This window comes from Argentina silus (assembly GCF_951799395.1).
Source record: "Argentina silus genome assembly, chromosome: 2".
NCBI lineage: Eukaryota > Metazoa > Chordata > Actinopteri > Argentiniformes > Argentinidae > Argentina > Argentina silus.
The window spans coordinates 23,964,208-23,979,207 of record NC_139656.1 but is presented as its reverse complement, the minus strand read 5'-3'; the positions used below and the strand labels follow the sequence as shown (position 1 = coordinate 23,979,207).

General features: G+C 40.6%; 2 protein-coding genes across 2 annotated transcripts in view; one reads left to right on the top strand and one right to left on the bottom strand.

Annotated features, from left to right (window-relative positions):
• The window catches only part of npm1a (nucleophosmin 1a), a 5,184-nt gene extending 749 nt beyond the window's left edge, over positions 1-4,435 (top strand). The window contains exons 2-11 of the mRNA XM_083665118.1: positions 238-317; positions 415-534; positions 661-754; positions 972-1,081; positions 1,183-1,214; positions 1,299-1,335; positions 1,609-1,689; positions 2,078-2,185; positions 2,426-2,500; positions 3,535-4,435. Of these exons, the coding sequence (XP_083521244.1) occupies positions 238-317; positions 415-534; positions 661-754; positions 972-1,081; positions 1,183-1,214; positions 1,299-1,335; positions 1,609-1,689; positions 2,078-2,185; positions 2,426-2,500; positions 3,535-3,585 (788 nt within the window). The 3' untranslated portion in view covers positions 3,586-4,435. The remainder of the gene's footprint in view (positions 1-237; positions 318-414; positions 535-660; positions 755-971; positions 1,082-1,182; positions 1,215-1,298; positions 1,336-1,608; positions 1,690-2,077; positions 2,186-2,425; positions 2,501-3,534) is intronic.
• Positions 4,436-6,934: 2,499 nt separating this feature from the next.
• On the bottom strand, positions 6,935-12,579 carry tlx3b (T cell leukemia homeobox 3b; the record flags this gene model as incomplete). Its single annotated transcript, XM_083691138.1, has 3 exons — positions 6,935-7,151; positions 8,573-8,810; positions 12,135-12,579. 3 exons carry the CDS (start codon positions 12,577-12,579, stop codon positions 6,935-6,937), a joined length of 900 nt encoding a protein of 299 aa, XP_083547264.1.
• Between the last annotated feature and the right edge of the window lie 2,421 nt (positions 12,580-15,000).

Here is a 15,000-nt window from a genome sequence, read left to right as displayed (position 1 = left end):
TAACAACAAACCCGTATTATTTTTAATTGAATACATTCATATGAAAGATGTGATGGATATGATGGAATTCCCTATGTTACAAGTGTCACCACGTGGGTTGACCCACATGTGTCGCCCTCACCCCAGATGACCCCTCTTACCAACTTCAGAAGTTTGACCTTTTTTCTGCTGGTTCCCGGCTGTGTTTCGTTGATGTGTAAATACTTTTTAATGAATGTTTTCAACATATTTCAACAGGGTGCGAATTGAAGTCTGGGAAGGATGTTGTATTCAACCCAGAGGAGGATGAGTTTGAGCACCAGCTGGATTTAAGGATGGTAAGATGATCTAGATAGTACTCATCAGTTCACGTCCAGATTTTTTATTTTTTATCATAAGTTGGTGCTAACAGTGCGATTGTACCTTTGTTCTCAGGTGTGTGTGGACCCCAGCACCAAGGATGAGCTTCACATTGTAGAGGTGGAAGGGCAGGACACAGAGGGTCAGAAGGTTAAAGCAGTGCTTGCTTCACTCAAGCCCTCCACCCTCCCAAGTGTGAGTTGAGATGTTGGGCATCATCAAAATATCTGGTTATTCATAGACACCTCTAAGCCAAAGCTCAAGTGCATTTGTTAGTGTGGTTGTGGACAAGAGTTCATGCTCAGTGTTTGTGTGTTGCAGGTGTGTCTTGGTGGGTTTGCGATCACACCCCCTGCTGTTTTCCGTCTCAAGTCTGGTTCCGGTCCAATCCACATCAGTGGTCAGCACCTTGTCAGTAAGTATGATCTCCTCTGCCAGGAAGCTGCATAGCATCGGTAGTCAAAGATGAAATTTGTTGAGCTGAATTGTTGCTGATGCATTTTCAACAACTGCTTACCAAAAGACTGAGACTGAAGACGGCCACTGAAAAACTGATCCTATATTGACAGTAGAAAAAATACTTGTTGGCATAAGCCATTGGCTCTTAAGTTGTTATCTTGTTTTTCTACCAGTGATGGGAGGAGACCAGTCGTTCGATGAGGAGGATGAGGAGGAGGATGAGGAAGAGGAGGTTCAGACGTCCAAGAAAAGGCCAGCCTCAGCACCAGCACTTAAATCCCAGGTCAATCTCCATACAGTACCTGTGTCCAACCTTGTCTAGTCACCTGAAATAGACACACACACACATCCTCATCTGACACTGACCAGCCCTTTTCTTCACAGAAAAAAATGAAAGTGGAGGTGGAGGATGATGAGTAAGTATAGAAGTTTCTCTTTTTAGCAGTGTTCAATGCTCATGTTTTTATGAAACAGTGATTTGTAACATGACTCCTCATTAGGGATGAAGACAGCGAGGCTGAAGAATCTCCTGTTAAGGTGAGGGCAATTTCTACCCACATTGAATTGAGTTAATTATGAAAGCCTGTATACTATCTGCTTAAATTGTTGCATGGCATCTGTAGTCAAAGATGAAATTTGTTGAGCTGAACTGCTGCTGATGCATTTTCAACAACTGCTTACCAAAAGACTGAGACTGAAGACTGCCACTCCCCAGGGAATTATTTTGTTGATGTTCGATAACATGTACCTGTCTTGGCATAAGCCGTCTGCTACTAGTTGACATAAAACCATAAACCCTATTCATCACAGCCTAAGAAGACTCCGTCCAAAGCAAAGTCTCCTGCCCAAAATGGAAAGAGTCCTAAAGGCAACACACCAGCTGGAAAACAGGTTAGTGCTTCTGCCCTTGTTTTTCTGTTCTGTATGTTCACATACATTGATTCTGAACAATGACACCCAGCTTGGATCACCTCTCTGGGTGTCTGAGTGCCGTGTGTTCTCACAAGCATGTTTTGAATGTAGGTATAGGTTGCTTTCCCTATCGTTGCATGGCATCTATCGTCGAAGATGAAATTTGTTGAGCTGAACTGTTGCTGATGTATTTTCAACAACTGCTTACCAAAAGACTGAGACTGAAGATGGCCACTCCCATTGTTGAGAGAATTGTTCTGTTTCAAATATAATGGCACACAAATGCATACAATATCCCCCCACACACCCCCAGAAATGCACCGGCTCAGTCCTTCCCTGACACTCACTTAATTGCTCTCCTTCACAGGCAAAGACCCCGGACACCAAGGGCAACAAAAAGGGAATCCCAAAAACCCCCCAAGTGCCCCTCACCGTCGCTGAGCTGAAGGCAAAGATGCTTGCGACAGTGGAGAAGGTTTGTCTTTTTGAACATGTTGGTCCTTATACTTTTGACATTTCGGGAAATTGCCTTTTCAGACAGTGATGAGATTCGATGAGCTGATCTCTAGCTGATGTATGCTAAAGAACTGTTTACCAAAAAACTGAGACACTGTTCATTCTAGAACAAATGTGTAGTCTTGAAGGGCACCCCTGCGCCTCTCTGCGTAAAGGGGATAAAAGCCTGTAATAATTTGTGCCGTGTCTTTGGTTTCAGGGAGTGTTGCTGCCTAAATTCCAGACCAAGTTTGAGAACTTTCTGAAGAATGGTCTACGAGTCGAGGATACCAAGGTATAGTAATGCTGCCAATGGATATTTAGATTATTATGAATCTGACTTACTTTAGGTTTGTATAAGGCAAGACCTGATTTAACTAAATAAACTACAGATTTCATATTTCATAGCTTAACTAGCTGTGTAGTGCTTTTTCAACACAAGATTCACGATGACTGGCTGAGGTCTTAAACGGGCAGTGTTGTGTTTTAGGGAAGACAGAAATGCAAATTATTTCATCATTTGACTACAATTAATGTTATCTTCAGTTTTCTTAAATGTTGCAAACTAGTAAAGGAGGCAAAATAGTCCTACCCAGTCAGAAAAGAGACCAACAACATACATAGACATAACAGCAACCAACCATTCCATGGTTGTTGGGGAGGGTTTTTGGAATAACATCCAATAAAAGTGAGGGCACATTCTCCCATCGCCTCGTCCAGTTTAATCTAAGCCTCCAAAAGAGGCGTAAGAACAATGCGATTTGGAGGTATGGCTACACTAGACTAGGCTACAATTGAATATGGTTCATGGATTTCAGGTCAAACACGGCTAATGATTAAATTGCAGCATTTTCATTAAAGCTACAGTCTTATTTTCTCAGTCATTTCAAATAATGTGTACTGTATAGGCCTATATGACTAAAAAATAGCATAATGATACCTCAATGATTCTGTTTTGCCAAGGTACCCAAATGAATTAATGTATTTTATAATGAGACTGAAATCAGCATAATGTTTATCCATCTAAGCTGGATATTGGACTCTATACACTTTAATCACTTATGTATATATTTTTTTCCCCCCGTTTGCTCACCTCACTTTCCTGAAAATTAAATCCGTGAACCAATTAATCAAGTTTGCATGGCCCAAGGGTATCAAAACAAACCTGAGGAGCAATGAAGGACATAATGGTTTCAGTGATGAACTGATGAAAAAGAACACACCAATACCTCTAAGAAGTTCTAAGCTCTCACCAATTGAACATGTTCTCACCCATGTCCACTGAGTTTCTCTACAAACTTAACTTTGTTATTTTCCACCCTCCTTTAGGTCATTGAGGAGCTGTGGAAGTGGAGACAGACGGTGAAAGATACAAAATAAATGTCGGCTCTTTTTTATCATTATTGTTCTTTTTATTTTGTTTTTGTATTACTTAGCCACCTTGGTCCCCACTGTTGGCCTACCTTGCCCTGCCCTCAACGTGTCCCACTCAGTGTCTCACACTCTGGTTTCCCTTTAAAAGCGTCTCTGCGCTTGTATGTCCTGTTCCAGCGCCCTGTAGGAGCACAGACTAGTGGGAACTGAGAATTGAGCCCCCCCCCTGGCCCTCGAAGCACCTGTACCCTTCAATTACCCTCCAAGTTGTGCAAGGAGAGCGGAAGAAATGGATACTACTCCAGATTTCATGTGAACGGACTTGGGAAGACCCACTCTGAACTTTGCATTTTGTAAATGAAATCCTTGCTACTGTGTTGTACGTAGCCTTTTGAAGTCGGGCCTAAGTGGTGAAAACAATTGTCCCTCAGGCAGTTAGGTAATCTGTTCATTTTTATTGCTAGAGTTATGTTTGTAAATGATGGGTTTAATGATTTTATGACTGTTCTGTGTCATCTATGAGTTTGTTTGTATGGTGTGTATGGATTATTCTCTGTCCTTGCATTTTGGAGGGCGAGGGGGCCTGAGATTAATATTTGTCTTAATTTAACTGTAAAACAAAGGGTTTTTGAACGTCACTCATACATTTATTATTTTGCAATAAAAAGGTAGTGTTAAGCAGGTAATGTACCAGTGTCTTGAATGAATGGCATCTGGAAGTACAGGTAACTCGAATGTCATATTATACTGGTGTTGTAATTTGATGATATCGGTTCTATTGAATTGTTATAAAGTATATGAGCAGCTCTCCATCCAGAGATATTGTGATCAACAATAAACCGTTCTGAGGAAGAAATGCTACCGTCTTGAGTATTATTTGTGTACAGCCTGACTAAGCTACAGTATTTCAGTTGACTTACAGTTATGAAGTCTGTGTAAGGCAGTAGAGACTAAGGCCAGCAGAGGGGGCTGTTGTATAGATGAGCCCCTTGCTTGTGCTACATCCCTGAGGCCCCTAGGGGTGATCTCATCATCCCCCTAGACTTGGACAGGGTCCAGAAGGTCAGGAGACTTCCTGTATCAATTAGCCTGAGACTGGGTCTATTAATGCCTACTCTCCCAAATGGCCTCTCAGGCCATGAGGGAGAGAGCTAGTCCTGTCACACGTCTATGGGACCTGCTATGCTGAACGATGGGTTTGTTTATGAATTTACGATACAAAGAGCTAGTGCAGATTCTAGAGCTTTATATGGTGAAGCTAGAATACGTTTTGTTAAGCATGGTTGCGGTGCCCCTTTGTTTAGGACATTTGTAATGGACTCCCCACTCAGGCCCATCCATCTTCCCTCAGGTCAGCTCATATGAGTCAGCACTCAGGGAGAGGGGCTTTAATGGGGAGAGCCTTTTTATGGTCTCTGTGGATCTCTGTTCTCCCTGTGTAAGTGCCTTTGATCTGTGGTAGGCAGAATCTTCTCTTGTCAATGTGTTTGTGTGTGACAGAGCGTTATTGATACAGCTCTTTGTGGTGCAGTTTATTTAGTATTGTATTTGTGTGTATTTGTGTGTAAAACGATGTGTATGTTGTGCAAATTCTTTGTGGGACGCAGTGCAAACCAGTTACACAATAAATACGTTCTAGGAGATGGTATAGTAGAAAATATGAATGGGCGGAGGAAAAGAAATATGTTAACACCTGCAATCTAATGTGTGTGTTTTGTCTCAGTAACACCTCTCATGTGGATGTTGTATTTATATCACCGTTGTAATGCACTCCATTTGTGAATGCCTGTTATCATTGTGCCATATTGTCATGTTCCTTTATGCAATGAAAAAAATAAATAAATGAATGGGCGGCCGCAGAACAAGGCTATCTTTGAATACAACAATATTGGCAAGAGAGATCCAAAGCAAAAACAAGAGAATGCTTTTATTATTTTTGTTTAATTGATTTAGTTATTTACATATTTACCAAATACAAAGTATGATACATGGGTTTGGAGGCAACCGACAGTACAGATGTCCATCCATCATAGACTGCCTTAGATGTTCTGATGTGTCAGAGGACAGGTCCTTTACACCACATTATCACTGACTCAATGTCTTCGTTCGTCAATGCCATCTTCATGCATTTGATCATTCAAATATTGCTGTCTTGCAAGAGTAGCATCCACTTTTCCCAGTGAATGGGTCTAGTCTGGCTTGAATAAACAGCACTATTGTTAGCTTCCTCTTCTGTTGGATTGCATTTTGCCCCATTGGCAGATGATGTTCTTCCTTCCGTCTTATTTTATAGCCCTTGAGCTGTGTAGTAATCCTGATGAAAACAATGTACAATTTCTTCCTATTGTTTGTGTGTGTGTGTGTGTGTGTGTGTGTGTGTGTGTGTGTGTGTGTGTGTGTGTGTGTGTGCGCGCGCACACATGCATGCATGTACGTGTGTGCGCGCACATGTCTGTGTGTGTGCATGTCTGCAAATGTTTACAGTACTAAATGGATCCTGTTTATGGAGGTAGCAAAAACAGAAATGTTGTCTGGCTTTTAAATTAACTAGTTGAACAGCAGTTCTCATCCTGGAGAACCACTATAGGCTACCACATATCACTTGTGGATATCTGGTTTGTGGGACCAATTAACTTCCCCCTCCTAGTTCAATAGGAGACATAATACATACTTAATAAATAATATTCAAATGATATAAGAGAGTTGTTATATCAAAAGCCTGCACAGTGGCTTTTTAGTACGTCTCTTCCCAATACTGATCAAAAAGTGTGATACTTTGGGAGGAAACCATTGGATTGAATTCAACATGGAAAATTAGAGAATGGTGAGCAGGACTCATGCAACAACAAAGATTTCTATATTCTCAAAAAGTACTTTTCTCTCTTTCCATCCTCCACATTCTCTCCTTCCCATAGCTGTTGTGAAACACTGGGGCAGAGAGCTGGTATAGTGGTCAAACAACAGATGGGTCGTGGGAGGGACAAATTAGCCAATCTGTGCCGTGTCAGTCAGTCAATATGTCAGTTTGGAATTATGGAGCTGGCTCAAGGATAGGCGTCACCACAGGTTGTCATGCCACCCAGGACCTATCTGATACAAGGTCCCGGCGTACGCTCCACCGCCTGTTCAAGTCAGTGAACTGTGCATTTTTGGTTTCAGTTTCTGACTCCCTCCAACACTCTTCGCCAGACTTCATATGCTGGAGGAACAATAATAACTCATTCATTTCACGTTGCTCACCAATCAACTATGTGCGCACACACACACACACACACACACACACACACACACACACACACACAGTTTGGCGTTTTGGCCAGTCAGAGTGAGTGCGGTGCCCGTGTGTCCCACCCCATCACACCAGACTGGTGGCACTGCCTATTAGCTTGCCTCCCTCCTCAGAGGCCCATGGCTGCAGGTTCTGCAAAGCAAATAGGGAGGTGTTGTGGATGCAGAGTGGATCGGATGGAACCGAGTCGCTCAGTGATTTCTGGAAGGCGTCATGCTGCAACTGGATCATCAGCCGATTGGCCTGCTGACGCTCCGCCTCTCTTTCTTCGGCCGTCTGTCGCCTGGCAACAAAGAGATGTGGGGAGTGGGGGAGTGGGCAGGGACAAACGCAAAGACAGGACACTTATTTAGATTCACTGTTCGAGGACTTGTCTACAGAGAGAGACGTTTATCATCCACCTATAAAGGCCTTAATCAAAACAATGACAGATCTAACCACCTGTCAATAGCATTGGCTGTACAGTAGGGAGGACACAGGTGAAACTAGAGGTGACAGTGACATTGTTGCAACCAGAACTTACAGCTCAAGATGGAGTCATGCAGTGTGTTATTTTCTATAGAGCATCAACTTTTCGATTTTTCAGACAAGAATTGGCAACAACTTTTTTTTTTAACCAAAAAAGTATACATTTTTAATCAAGGTTAGTCACACCAACGGCCTGTCATTTCTGCAAGAGAAAACCTAACAATATTGGGGGGGCTATTTTATCCAGGCTTATTGCAAAAAAGAAAAGAAAAAAGAAAGCTCCTCCCTGACATTTTATTGTGTAAAACGTGTGTGTGTGTGTGTGTGTGTGTGTGTGTGAGAGAGAGAGAGAGAGAGAGAGAGAGAGAGAGAGAGCGAGAGAGCAAGATCCAGTTAATATTTCATTAGCTATTAAGTCTGCATGTTTTATCTCCAACAATTTCAAGCTATATTTCCCGTAAGTCACAAAGTCTTTGAGCCAAACACTTAGTCCAATATTTAATGACACTCGGTAGAGTTCAGTGAATGATGTTAGGAAAAGCATAATCCATTGAATGTCAATGGTTACTGCTCTGCAGAGAGGAACTAGGTTACTACTCTGCAGAGAGGAATGGTGTGTGAAGGTTTGGTTGGGGAGTCAACCAAAGATGTGCAGTAGGGTATGATCAAATATAAAGGGGTCAATATTTCACATTTACATTGGAATAAAGTGCATTAGATCAAAGGACAATACTCTGTCAGTTTAGGGCATCTGAGATATTGGGTATCCACTACCATCAGTGTAGCCTACAATGCTAGGCCTTTCTATGATATAATAATATATGCCATTTAGCTGACACTTTTATCCAAAGCAACTTACATTGCAGTGAGTGCATGCATTTCAGTATATATGGTCCCAGCAGGAAACCCACAACCTAAGCGTTGTTAGCACCATGCTCTACTAACTGAGCCACAGAGGACCATTTGAGAAATACAGTGCACCTCTGCCTTCTTGGCCAGGTCTCCCTTGAGAAAGAGGACTTTTGACCTCAATGGGACTTGAATAAATAAATGTTAAATATTTTTTTTTATTAAAACTATTTTTAATAGAACTCAGTGATTCCCAGAAAGACCTTGCTCTACAGTTCCAAAAATAGGAAATAGGAAATAGAAAGAGAAATAGAAATAGACATCCCTCTCTCTCCCTCTCTCTCCCTCTCTCTCCCTCTCACCCTCTCTCTCATTCCGGTGTCTCACCTCCACTTGGTCCTGCGGTTCTGGAACCAGGTTTTGACCTGCGCGTCGGTCATCTTGAGGGTTTTGGCGAGAGCAGCCCGCTCTGCACTGGCCAAATACTTCTGCCGGTGGAAGCGTTTCTCCAGTTCACAGATCTGCACCCTGGAGAAGGATGTGCGTGGCTTCTTTCTCTTTGGAGGTGTGCGGTTCTGGTAGGGGTGGCCGATCCGCCGGGCCACTGTGAATGGCGTCAGTGCAGCTGTGTGTGTGTGTGTGTGTGTGTGTGTGTGTGTGTGTGTGTGTGTGTGTGTGTGTGTGTGTGTGTGTGTGTGTGTGTGTGTGTGTGTGTGTGTGTGTGTGTGCGCGTTGGAATAAGGAGAGAACAAGGCATGGACAAAAGGTCACATAACAAGTTATCGAGATTCACCTGATATTTGACTGTATTCACTTTCATTGACAACATTTAACTCAATAAATCTTCTAGATACTTTCAAATCTAAGTTAACTCTGATTTCTTTGATGACAAATGTTAAACCTTTTACCCTCCAGCTATATATATACAGTATATATCTCTCTATCTCATTGGCTTGTCACAGATTGGAAATGTTAAAGCACAGTTTTATAGGTGTTATACAGTGAAGCAGATAGAGGCCATATTCAGAAACATTTCTGAATTATTGTTTATCATTAAACAATTCTAGATCAAACAATCAACATAAAAAATCATACAAAATACTTATATATCCATTAGTTTGAGACAGGAGCCAAAGTGATAGATTAAGGCACCCAAGACTGTAACTATGACTATAATCATGTGAATGTAGTCAACATCCAATTCATTGATAAAAATAATCACATTTCATATTTTTTATATTTTTGTATTGGCTTATTCACGATTGGTTTATACTACTGTATAGCAGACAAGGACATTTGCTTCCTAATATTATAGAATGTTTTGGGTATACAATATTTATGTAGCCTTTGAGAGTCGGTCATGCTGAGGATGTTAATGACAATGTTCAGCATATGTTTCCATTCATTCAGTTGAGGGAGGCTTCTCTAGTGTCAAATACACGGTTAAAAAAACGTTAACAGGCAATCTTATATAACCCTCCTTAATTATTAATGATACTTTACATCATCATCGTGTTCGCCAGAAGAAAAACAAAGGTCCTAGTAAATATTACAGACCATGCATCCACTGACACACAAACGGTGGGGAAAAATATATACGCTTACATATTTACTGGGGACGTCAACCGACGATTGTTATATGTTTGTGCTGTGAATATTGCCCAATTTTCTGCTTTTTGTGATTATGTTTGTGTTTTGTTTTACGAAGTGAGAATATTAATTTTCATTCATCCTCACTTCGTTTATTTGAATTTTAACGGCCTAGGTCATGATAATATTTTATTTCATTGTAGCCAATCTTTCCCACGAGTAGGAACTTTTAGTAATCGACCATGATTTGATATGTGTAGGCTGTTCTATAACAACGATAAACATTGCGTTCTTTATTGTTTAATACTACTACTACTACTACTACTACTACTACTACTACTACTACTACCACCTCTATAGTACTACTAATAATATTTCTTCCTACTACTACTGCTGCTGCTGCTGCTGCTGCTGCTACTACTACTACTACTAGGCCTACCACTGATAATAATAGTAATAACAATAATAATAATAATAATAATAATAATAATAATAATAATAATAATAATAATAATAATAATAATAATAATAATAATAATAACAATGATAAAAAATAACAGTAATAATAATACAAATAATAATGATAATAATCATAAATATAATAATAACGTCTTAATAGATAGGCTTAATAAATAAGCCTTATACAAACCATACTAATGATACACATCAATAAATGTCCTAATCATAATAACATGTTTTACCATTACGAAGTTATAGCCGACAACAAAACACAGGTAAAACAGGTAAAAGTGTTCCTGTTTAATCGAATTAGCAGATAGACGGTGTTATACGAGGAAGCCAAACACACTCAACAAATTGACCACAACGATTTTGATATGATAACTTAAATGTGGACGCGCACGACTCACATAGTCATCCCATGAAAATACAAAAAGCTTTGGGCTATAGGGAGCGTAGGCCTTCTGTCTAAATCAAATATCTCAGTAGAATAATGAACGAAAGAAGTATGCAAAGCATATGTCATGCAGGCTCTAAAGTGCAGTTGAGTAAACATGAACAAAAATCTAAATACAATGCCAATGTTATTCTTGTCCAAATGCATAACAATTTGAGTAAAATATCTTTCTCATTTTTCCGGTGTAAAATGTTGGCTCATACTGTGGTCCAGACATGGTTTGCTGAAAAGGTTACTCGTTTGTTGTTTTATAAGGATTATAGGCCACTATCTGTAATGTATTTGTGTTTGTCCCTTTACCCTGTTATCTGTTTTGTTTCATTTTGATATTTGATATTTTAAAAAAAACCATTTTTGGTTGAGATGTGGCCACATTGCTTGTTATAGCCAATGATAGGGACTACTGTATACCAAACTTGATGATGCATTGTTGTTCGCATTGTATCTACGGCACACGCGTGTGCATGCAGTCAAAGCTACCTGGCGATATGGAACTATTTTGTGACACTTCTGAATGTGCAATGAGACTGAGGCCTTATCGAAGAATACCTTCGAATATCATTGTCATAAGCTCCTTATGCGTACACACTTGAGGCAGTTACATTTTAAGAACTATACAATTTTATAACGAGCATTTTGCCTCCTTTAAGTTTTTGAATAATTGATGAATAACATTAATAATTTTGAATGACATGACACGTTCCGCTGTGAAAATTTTTCAAGTTGACTTAAGCGCTCTCTAGCATATAAATGTATCTACATTTTAAATACGAAACTATATGACCCCTTTATCCATTATAGGCAGCCCAGTAGCCCACTTCAGAGCCTACATTAGACAACCCACTGATGTAAGCCTCTTTAGACTAATATGGATACGGGGGGGGGGGCAATTACACTTCAACTATTTGCTTATCATTGAAAAATCAGTAAAAAAAAAAAGAAAAAAATGGCACAATAATTAAACTGCAATGTCAATTTATCTTCAAGGCTATTGTTGAAATGTATACCCCAACCCTGGTCGATAAAAAAACACTTTGCTGACCAAAAGCCCCCATATAAGAAAAGTTCTACATTGAATCATTTTGTCACCATAGCAGAACCCTGGAAAAAAAGGTTCCAATTAGGACCAAACATGTCTCTGGCCTGAAAGGGTACTTAGCATCAATTGTTCTTTAATGGTGACACACCAAGAACCCATTTGGTATTTGGAACCTTTTGTTTGTCACATATATAATCATTTTTTGGTGCTATAAATCAAAGGCATTTTTGGTTCTACCTGGAACCTTTTTTTCCAGGTTTCTGCGATGGTTCCAAGTGATTATAACTTTTTTTTTTCTAAGAGTGTGCATGACTCGAATTTTAAGCAAATCTCCAAGACCTGTCATGATTTACCCGAACATCTAAGTTACGAGTGAGAGGATCTCAAGTTTGGCTCATGTTTACCTGCAAATCTCTCCTTTGCAAATCTTTGGCTGCTCTCCATCCAGGGGAAACTGATGCTGCCTAGTCCGGGCACCGCGCTGGCGATTGGAGGGGGAACAGCAGCGGCCAGTGGCCTGTGGGCCGGGACGCGTATCACTCCTCCTGGAGCGAGGGTGAAGTTCAATCCGTACGCACTTGATTCCTCGTAAGATGCTGCGATCCCATGGTAAGAACTGGATATGGAAGTGAAAGGCGCCGCGCTGGCTCCAGTTGGACTACCTAAATGGTAACTCCCTCCACTTATGGAATTGCCAGTATCGGAACCAGTCCGGCTGTTGTTGTGTTGTGGACCCTCTTGGTCGGTACCGCTGAGTATCTGATCAATGCCGAAACTGATAGGTTCGTGCTGTGGAGGTTGTGGGGGGTGACTTGCGCCGCTGGGGCTTGTGCTGGACGCCCGGTCCATTCTCTCTCCCCCTTTCCAGCACCGTTGCACGGTCCTCGAAGGTGATGATATCAGTGTGCAAAAAGAAAAATGGGTAGTGGAAGTGTTTATGTTAGTTTACCATCTAGTTCTCTTCCTTAAGCTCGGTTTGGATTGTTTACGTTTAATGGCTATGTGACATCGAATTTTCTCGCGCTCCTTCGCGGCTCTGACAGGTCTGTCCATCTGCAATATGCTCAAGTTTGGCACGACGGCTTTGCTGTGGGGCAATCGCTGCTCGGGACAATTCTCTTGCTCACACCCCGCCCGCAATATTGTTCCCTCTTTCTCTCATCTGATTGGTTAGGGCAGCTTTTCTGCACCCTCATTGGCTGAAGTTTTAACTTTAATTTGTTAAATTGAATGTGAGCTAAGGGAACATTCCAAGGTGACATCATTTTCTTTTAAAGCACACATTGCGGTGGATTCATTAATACAAAATTGTTTTGGTCTAATCGACCAGTAGGCCAATCATTCGATCATAATCGTCGTTTTATGAAATACTCAATGCCGATTCTGACATTTAACGCCACTGTATCGCTTACAATTAGTGAACACCACAATGTCATGCAGTGCACATTGGAATTGTTTCGTATAGGCCTATGTTTACAGTCTATAATTGATGTAGGCTTCACACAGTGTCTTATCCAGTCATTTTAGTTTCTATTACATTTAGGCTAATAGTCTAATAGTCTAATAGTCTAATTGTACTTCCAGACTTCATCCAAGACACGAAGGTATTCGCTTTGGATCAGAATAAGGATTGCGATACAAAAATACTCATGATGATGTATTGATATGGCTCGCAGTAAAGCGTCTCTGCAGTGACCCCTATTTCCTATAGGCCTACAGTTATTTAGGGGCAAGGATGTTTCCGAGCCCGTTAAAATGCTGTCACATAGCCATTGCAGATTGATACGGACCATGGACAGAGGCTGCAGACTACTATCGTCTGTAGCCGGTTAATTTCTTGACCTTGCTTGCAGATTAGCTTTTTACCGGAGACAGCTCTCTTGATTGAAAGACCTGCCTGATATGAGAAAGGATCTATGATGGTGTACAGATTATTTCATTCAACGAAAAAAAAAGAAAAGAAACGACTGACTTCCACCGTTATCATATAAAAATATCCAATTGATTATGATAATAATAACAATACTACTACTACTACTACTACTACTACTACTACTACTACTACTAATAATAATAATAATAATAATAATCGTTTTTATTTTATTATTATACTATTATTATTAGGATATTATTGCTTGGCAGTGGTTCCACTGCGTGTTGGTCAATAGCATAGCTGTAAAGACGATTTATTCATGTGTCAGACAGACACTTAATCAATAATAAATATGAGCTTTCAGACTGGTTTGGACAATAGGCCTATTACACTCGTCGAGCAGCTGTTGATGAAAAAGTTTGCGCACACCAAAGTAAAATAGGCCTGTTGCGCATCGGCCTATCTGCGTATGTGTAGCTCACTTTTAATAGACTCCACCGACAGCACACATAGACCTATAGACTTACAGTATAGACTATATTAATCACTTATAAATCAAACTATGAATGCCTGGTTTAGTCATGCCTAGTTGAAATGTTCACACAATGTAATGAATTGTATCCCATTGTGTAAGCCCTGACATTAGGGAAAAAACGTAATTGACGGGTCCTTGTTACTATCATATGTGCCTATTAGCCGTATTTTGTGTTTAGAGTAGATTACCTATATATGTTAATATTTCGAGTGAAGATTTGAGTGAACGATTGCAAAGCCGTTTCACAAAAACATGTAAACCCACCTTAACCCACTTGTTTCATAGATGTATACTGTTTTCAGTAACATTTTACAAATCGAAAAAGATTGTAGAATTTATGAAGAAGATTGTAGAATTGTTTTTGTAGAATCAAAGTGTTCCTGTTTGGTCAGCGCAAGTGACCCAGGAATTATTAGTTTGTTACCTCAATTAATGTTAGTAGTGCTCACATTTTCTGGAGGCAACTGTGTTTTAGGAGATGGCGGCTTTATTTGGTGCCGGTGGTCTAGGATGGCAGGGGGACACCGTTTATTTATACCGGGAAACAGAGTTTCCACTCCACGCGCTAACTGAATGGGGAGCGCCAGGACACCCGATCTGTCGACATTGGATCTAAGTGGTTCCTTGTAATCTGCTGCGTAAAAGCGATTATGCTCCTTGGGCCTCGCCGCTGCGTTTGATTAGCTTCAGGGGATTGGAGCTGGCAGAGGAAAAATCCGTTTACTTTGAAGTAGTTGATATTTTAATAGACCATTAGTGAGTGCTGATGCTAGGAAGCTCAATTCCACTGGGAGACCTGCTTGCGCTTGTCCAGTGACTAGAAGGACCCAGTTACGTCATCCCATAGCCATTATTGTTGGAC